Below are 8,934 nucleotides of genomic sequence, written 5' to 3'. Positions count from 1 at the left end.
AAATTGGGCTTCTTTGATTTAATGACCCACATCTTTATTTGGAGAAATAGCCGAACTTGAAATATATTTTTAAAAGCCATTTGTATCTTCTTCATTTACTTTCTCCAAATTGGAAAACCTACTCTAATGTTGCTTGCATCTGCAAAACAACAGGTTTTATGATAACAAGGAGTATGAAAAACATATGATTAATTGAACCGGAACTGCACTACACCAAAATAATGCAACCTAATTAAATGATTCATGAACTGAATCACAAATTTAAAATAAATTAATTATTCAAATTTAATTAAAAAATCAATTTAATCATCTTAAAACTTTTTTAACCTCAAATCTTTCTCTCCCCGTTATTGTTATCACTTAGCATCCAATCCCTGTATTAGCAACAAAACAAAACTACAAGACCAAGTTTCGGTTTCATCAAGACAATTCACTTCCATATGATATGGAATATTTTCTGTAGCAACAATCCATATAGATTCTTGTATTATTCTATTATCAAACAACAATATTGCATATTGGTTCTTTTATCAATCTATCGTATGAGATTTGTAAAAAAAAAATCATACATGAAATTTAAACAGATACATTGTTTTCACAGTATTCAGATTTAGCAGTTTCACAATTCAAGTGTTAGGTGATTAAGATAAGTCCCATTAGCCTAAAAATGCATCACATCACATCAGAATATAAGGAATAAAACATAAGATGATGTAATTCTTTTGGTAAAAGAGTTGTCAACTTTTTTAGAGTTTAATAATTTTTAAAACCAATATTTTAAAAATTTACTGAAAAACTGATTCAAAACCGGTTCAAAATATTAAACCGATTTGAAAATTAATCAGTTTCAATGAAAGTGGTTTTAATTGACTGAACTAAACCATTAATGCGGTTCAATTCAGTTTAATTTTCAGACCATGAACACCCTTAATTGTAACCCTCTACCCCTCAATCCTCAAATAATGTAATCCTAACCCCCTACCATTCAAAGTGTTGGTGCAATCTAACTCATTAAAAACCAGTAAAAGTATCACTGTTATACGCCCTGTTAAAATGTGTCGAAAGGATTTGGCCTACTTAAAGTGTTGGTGCGATATGAAGCATTAAATCCAAAAAAACACAAATTCACACCAGATCTAGAAGTAAATATCAGGACTATGCTAAACCCAATATTTTGTCCGACAAACTGTCTCAAAGTACACTTCCAATAACTGGTTGCATGGTACCAATACCTGAACTGCAAACCATTTATAAATGTTGAAACACATGCAAGTTAAACAAATAGACACAAACGACTCACACAAAAGATACAATAGTCCTCTCAACTTATAGATAAAGAGATAATGAATCATCAAACTCATCGACACTGCCTTCAATTATACTCCTGCATTTACCAAAATTGAAAAGAAGAGTCAGTTAAACGTGAAAAATGATTTGCCAATTGTTGAGGAATTTGATTTATGAAATGGATAGAAAACTTACAGTAGGGCAAGATCTTCCACTGCTGGTTATCACCACTGTTCCACTCCCAGAGGACAACAGTAGTGCCATCATGTACACCTTCATTGCCGTGAAAGGCATCCATGTTAAGTTGAATATTGTTGACCATCCTTACAGCTCTGAAGCCACCACAGATGTCCCTGCTCTCAGACCACAGAATAGACTGATCAAGATAGTCTGGATTGTAACGGACCAGCCGAACCTACATAGAATTAATCAAAATTCTCATGTAAACGACAGATTACTAAACAGGACGGAAAGGAAATGAGGGTAGGATTTGGGAAAAATGATGCAATATAACATTGCTAATTACTTCCAACCAAAGGATCATTACTTCTATCAAATTGTTTCCTTCCATGAAAACACATTATGCTTGTTTTTTCTTGGTATAAAAATATTTAGGGATGGAAATGTTGTCTTGTCCCATTCCAATAACCAAACATGCCATGTGCTCAAGCAAGAGCTTAAAGATGAATTACCAAGGGTCGGAAAGTCCTCTAAAAGGCATCATCCCAAAACCCGGCTTGCTTTAACCTTGATGATACTTTTAAGTTCGAACTTATTATTAAAATTTTTGTGGAATGAAAATAGACAAAAGTAATACAGTAAAAGGTTATGTAAGACTAACAGGATGTACTCATCCAAATGCAAACAGTTTGGTAATTTAGACACCAGAACAACACAACACATACAACTTTGTTTGAAAAGCATCAAGTTCCAAGAACCTCATAATTAAGTTATTTAGAAAAGGTCCCCAAGGGACAGGGTAGATTTTACCATTTTATTTTGTCATACAGAAAAGCCAGCACAGTTGCGAAAGTTATTAAACACCAACATTACAAATCAGAAGCCACTAGCTGCAGTGTTGTTAAAGGGAGGAATGGCGTGGTGGATTCCTTACAACCACCATAGCCAGTTTGTGAAGGGATGTCCACCACCAACACTGGCTGTAAGCAACAGACGGCACACTCCAAATTCTATCAGTTTTCACCTATAGTGTTGAAATAAAAGGCAAAAAACATAACATCCTTGGTTTGCCTACTTGCCTTCATGTCCGAAACAACTGAATTGCACAAAGACCAAAGTTCACGGAGAAAAAACAATTGACACTTCTACATTCTAAAGATGAAAATTTCACATTCTTCACAAGGTTTTAAATTTTGGTTTCATTTGCGTCTCCGGTCCTAGATATTTCAGAGAATTGTGGTCAAATATGATTGATTAATGTGGACATTAAAAATCGACATTTTCTTAAAAAATCTTGATTCTTGATATATTAATAATTCTAATTCAATAATCAACAATCAGCACAGCAAACATTAACCTAATATGATATTTGATGCAGAATGAAGATTCAAACTCCAAAAAAAGGGTTAAACTTTGCAATAAAATGAAGTATTGAGTGCAATTTGAGAAAGATATATCTTACTGGATGGCTACTACCAATGGAATGCTTAATTGCCTCCCCAGTGACCTTGTTGACAAGAGAAAAAGCATGACAACCCTCTTTATCCTTCACCCTAGTACTCCACTTCTCATCCTTGTACCAATGCTGCAACAACACAAATACAAAAGCATAAATCAATCACAAGTACAAAAACAAAAACAAATGAAATAAAAAACCACAAGATACAATACACCTTAAAGTCTCCTTCTACTCCTTAACAAAAACTACATAACTCAATTTATGTAAAACAGTTCCTCATAGTAACAAAATCAGGACACATTAGTCCCTCAATTATTATATGCGAGGGGATGTCACAATAGTCCTTAAATGTATCAAAATAACAAAAATATCCCTAACTATATCTTTTGTTAGTCATTTTAATCCTCATATGCGCTTCTAGTTAGTCAATTAAGTCCTCAAATATGTTTTTCGTTGACCAATTCAGTCCAAATGTATTTGTAATTTCAATATAATGTTTGGCCATTATATTAATAATTTTGAGAGACTATTTACAAATTAATTTTTTGTGAGGGAGAAAAATATTTTCACAATTTATTTCCCCTAAAAAACTAAAATGGTATTTTTTTTTTTACTAAAAAAAGAAAAAGAGATTTTGAAGGTGAAAGATGTTACCTGATACTGATCGGTGGGATCGGAAGGTGCGAGAACAACATCGCCGCGACGGATGGTGAGCGAGTAATTTGGGGAAGCTTTGGTGACAACCTTGAAAGTTGGTTTGTTGGAGGAGAGAGTAGGAGGAGGAGGATAAGGAGCAGTGTTAACCTGATGGTCGACATGGTGAACAGCGGTGGTAGGAAAATGAGGATCGTGGATTTCATGAGAAACGTGGTGGACGGAAGTGTTTGAGAATGGAGGGGAGGTGTGATGAGGTGCGGATGGGGGTGGAGGTGCGTATCCGTAGTTGGGAGTGAAGGCAGGTTGTTGATGATGAGGGGGTGAGTGATTGTAGTTGTCATGGGACACGTGTCCTGATGAGACGTGAGATGAGTGGAAGACTTGTGTTTCTTGTGGCGGTGGGTATGAGTCGGTGTAGATGGGTGGTTGTTGGTGGTGGTTGTTGAAAGGAGAGAAGTTGTTGTTGTTTCCAGGTGGAGGGTATTCTTCGTCTTCGTTTCTACGGTGGTGGTGGTGAGTGTGGGTTACGTTAGAAGAGTTATTATGATTATGACCATCATTCCACTCCATTTTTTCTGATCTTTCTTTTGATTCTTACTGGATTGGACTAGGGAGAAATTAAAACCCTGCTTTTCCTTCTGCTTACTGCTCAAGCTTAGTTTTCTTTTTCTTTTTCTTTTTTTATATATAAAATATGTCGACGATTAAATCAAATACTATAGGCTGGACCAATCACCATTAATTTGGACTTTCTTAACTTTGTATAGATAAACCTTCTCTCTATCTAAACCTTCATTTTTCTATACTCATTTATCTTTTTAATAAATCAAAAATAAATACATTATAAAAACATTTTAAATACAAAATCAAACAAAAATTACAATTTTTTATTATACAATTAAACAAAAATTCAAAATACAAACTAAATTATTCAAATAAAATAATTAAGCACATCTTATATACATCAAGAGTGAGAGTATCATTAATTATACTTATAATAAATTTTTTTTACATATCTTTATATAAAAAGTTTAATCTAGTCAATAATAAAATTTGTATTCAAAATATGTTAAAGAAAAATCGTTTTTTTAATTTTTAAATCGTCTATACAAACAAAACTAAATTAATTATTTGACACATTATACGACCGCATGAAAAAAGATATCAAATTGGTTAGCATGATTGATTGCATAAAAAATACACCTAATAATCCAAATTAATTCAAAATATTGTATCACACAGATCCAAAAAGATGACACACCAATAAAATAAATGATAGAGTATTTCAACTTCTCTACAACCTACTACACATTGTTGATCTTTAAAATAAATTATTCTTTAACGAAACAAAATATCCTTTAGACAATCTATTTTAAAACAACTTTCACATAAATAATTAAAATTTTATTTTCTTTTTATTTCTTTTTTTATTACATTGCCAATATATCACGTAACTTTCTTTATTTCTTGTTCTTTTGTTAATACATGTCTATCCTATATTTTCTTAATTTCATAGTCTTTGTGTGTCCACATAAATTAATGATACATCACTTGTATATATTCTTTTTTACAAAAGATCTGTTGAGTAGTTAGAACATAGATCAATTAATACGAGTTTTTCAGTTTAAATCTAACAGTTTTAATTGTGGAATAATTTTTTCTTTTTCCAGAAAAATGAATTTTATTTATTTTAAAATAAAAATAGTAATAATTGAAAAATTAAAAACACGTTAATAACACATATAAAAATTACATAAATTAATAAAACATAATAAAATTAAAACTTTAATTATATCAATAAAAATTAATAGTGATATAATATTTGTAGATACTCCAAATCTCTTAAATATGAATTAATTACAAATTCCTATAAGTTGTTTTTTTTTTAGTGCGCCATCGTATGATTTGTAGAATTTGCAATTATATTTTGTAACTTTTTTATTTCAAATTTTTTATTTGGATTAAATTTTTCTCATATTTTATCTTATTTAATTACTATAACATGTCAATTAGAGGAAAGAAAAATCCACCGTTACTAAATAATCATCATCTACAATCGCTGCCTTTACCATTTATAGAATTGTTGCCGCCAAAAAATTTCTAATTTTAGGAAAATAAAATAATTTGGATTAATATGTGTTTGAAGTTTGATTTGAATCAATTTTGTGTCAAAAAGTTATTTAATTCAAAAATACATTAATAACTGTTGGATAATTTTTTTAACTTATTTGGTGGCTAATATAAATAAAGAGTAATGGTGAAGCAGCACTACTATATTATATAGTATATAAGTTTTTTCACAAATAAATTACAAAAGCTAAAATGAAAAAAGCCGGACAATTATTAATATATTTCTATTTTTTAGAAAAGTAACCATATTCTTCTACATTGAAAAAAATATATAAATATGTTCTATTTTTTAAAATTTTCAGGAGATTGTTTCTCGAATCTGCGATCCGAAATATCATTAATTTAAAATATAATATATTTTTTCTTCAACTTGATTCTATTTTGTAGATAAATTTATATTATTATAACAACTATTTCTTATTTTTCAGATAAATTAGTCATTTAATTTAATTTTATTAACAACTTCCTTTTATTTTTGGATCTAATAAATAAAAATAATTATAATTAAAATAATTATTTTAATATTAATATAAAAATTTGATGTTTTATTTTCAATTGGTGGTATTTTTTTTCTTTAATTTAATGTATTGTTTGTTCAATTTAATTAATTTTATTTAATTAATATAATTTACTTTATTATCATTTTCATTATTTTTATTAATTTTTATTTATATGATCCGAACAAAAAAGGAGGAAGTCGTTAACAAAATATAATTAAGTTGTTAATTTATTTATAAAACAGGAGACAATTATTAAAATAATTTAATTAATCTATAAAATAACATAAAATTCTTAAAATAATATAACACGTTATTTGTTTACGCACATCTAATCAACCGCATTTTTTTTCTACTGTTTAATTTATTTTACTAGAGTATTTTAGTATTTTTATTTTAAGGTGTGGCAATTTAGTATAAAATAAAATAAAAATGATATTTAAATAAAAATTCTAAGCTATCTATATACCAAATAGTAAATTGAAACAGTCAAATTAAATAATAACACATAATTATTTATGTTTTGTTAATATTTTTTGTCGTGATAATAAACAGTTTTCAATGCTAAAGTGTATGGATTAAATTTCCTATTAATCGTACGAACGGCAAACTTCACCGATCTAAACACCGATGTGATCATATATGCATCACCAAGAGGCAAGAGCACATGTTGTCACCGTCTTGTGTCTTTCCTCCTTGTGTTTGGTGTTGAAAATAGTATATGCAGGTGAAGTAAATTAAGGGAGCATGCATGGATCACAATTAAACCTATATAATGCATATACAACTAGGGATCAAGGGAGCATGCATGGATCACAATTAAACCTATATAATGCATATACAACTAGGGATAGACAAAGTTCTATTTTGAATTTTAATTAGAACTATTTAAAAATTGAATTGAATTAATTTTTAGTTTAAAAAAATTGAATTAAATTGATTTTCAGTTTAAAATTGAATAATAGAAAATATTGAATGTTTTTACGATAAAATGTAAAAAATTAATATAATATTTATAAACAGCGAAATAATACTTTCTAAAACCTAAAAGTTATTAAATAGTTTTTTTATTAATAAAAATGGTCATTAATTAATTAATTTATAAAAAGAATATACCAAAATCCTTTGATTAATAAATGTACCATAAAAACTCTTTCCATCACCCCAATCAAGATTCCTAACATTTGTAAACCATCCCTCCACATTAAATTGCCATTCCATACATAGGACTTCAACCACATCTACTAGTATTCTCATACATCATGATTGTTAAGTTATTCATGTTTGTTATTTAGCTTACGTTGGCAACTACTTTGAGCGTGTATTGTGAAAAAAAACATCTTATTTTTCGTTTTTTTGTTGTAGGTTCTAACTTTTCGCCTTTTGTTTATTATTTCTTCCTTGCAATGAGAATAATTATAGATTTTTGGATTATTAACGAAAGTTTGCATGCCTTTTGCGTAGAACTAAGAGAAAAGGACGATGAATAGCATAACTGTTTCAAATATTCTGGAGATCTTGTATTAATATTAAAAGTTAGATTTCTAATCAAATGAATACAAGATATTTAAAAATTTAAATTATAAATAATATTTTAATACAATTTCAAACTAACATTAAACTTCTAACTACTTAAAAAAAATTATCTTTCTAATACTTTTTATATAAAAAAATTTAAGGTCATGTGCAATTGGATTGAAAGTCTCTGTTTAAGAGATAAAGTGGATTGAAATAATTGAAGTTTGATGACCACAGCAAGCAATCTCATTGTGCTCTTAGCCCTTATTCAATCAATGTACATACGGTTAACTAAAGAGTCACAATCCACTTATTCACTAGATGCACCAGAATTTAGAAAAATGGTTTTCAAATTAAATATGTTAACAATATTGAGCATTTTCTTTTTAAAACTGTTCTTTCATTAAGAAAAAAATGACGAGTTTTAATTTAATTTTAAACATTTTTATGAAAAAAAGCAATCAATGCTTCTTGCAACTTTTATTAAAAAAAAAAACACAATTTTTAACTAAAATCTTACATAAAAACAAGTAACACACTTAACACTAACAACCAATAATTAATCAAAGAGCATGTGAGAAGGAGTTAGAGATAAGGATTACCCTCGTGGAATATTATTTGATTTTTATAAGTTAGTGTTTTTTTTTAAAAAAAAAAAAATTGTCTTGGTTATTTTTTTTAATTTAATCATATAAATTTATTTATTTTTTAAATAGTTTCTAGTGACTGTTTTAAAAAATTGACATGACAAAATGGATTAAAAACTAAAAGAAAAATTATGAACTTCCAAAAAAAAATATATATGGTTGATCCATATATACTTACACATTTTTTTTATACCCCTTATTTATTTGTCATGTCAGCTTTTTTAATAGTCACTAAGAAGATAATTTTAAAATAAAATTAAACTTTTATGATTAAATTTAAAAAAGTTATAAAAACAAAAATAAAATAAAAACGCAAAACTTAATAGTGCAACATATATTAGAGCCTATAGAAAATTATATCATTGTTGAAAAAAGTCGGTGAAACCATTATTAATTTTGCGATTCCAATCGAATGCATAGTGTTATCCTATTACAATTAAACTAGACAATTTTCTCATCGTATAAGCTAGTTAAATAGTAGCTAGTAAAAAAAGTGGTTGAAATAATAAAATGATCCACTTTTCAATTTGTCCATATATATATATAATTTTTATTTTAT

The 8,934-nt window shown here is 28.2% G+C and overlaps 1 protein-coding gene across 1 annotated transcript; it reads right to left on the bottom strand.

Moving 5' to 3' along the window:
* Positions 1–1,137: 1,137 nt before the first annotated feature.
* On the bottom strand, positions 1,138–4,375 carry LOC101500308 (uncharacterized). Its single transcript, XM_004493080.4, has 4 exons — positions 3,581–4,375; positions 2,930–3,052; positions 1,483–1,702; positions 1,138–1,384 (listed from the first exon to the last, which is right to left on the bottom strand). Coding segments are annotated over exons 1-4 (918 nt in total). The 5' UTR covers positions 4,154–4,375; the 3' UTR covers positions 1,138–1,382.
* Positions 4,376–8,934: the final 4,559 nt, after the last annotated feature.

This window comes from Cicer arietinum, chromosome 3 (assembly GCF_000331145.2).
Source record: "Cicer arietinum cultivar CDC Frontier isolate Library 1 chromosome 3, Cicar.CDCFrontier_v2.0, whole genome shotgun sequence".
Taxonomy (NCBI): domain Eukaryota; kingdom Viridiplantae; phylum Streptophyta; class Magnoliopsida; order Fabales; family Fabaceae; genus Cicer; species Cicer arietinum.
The sequence above is the reverse complement of the archived record's forward strand: the minus strand, read 5'-3'. Positions and strand labels throughout refer to the sequence as shown.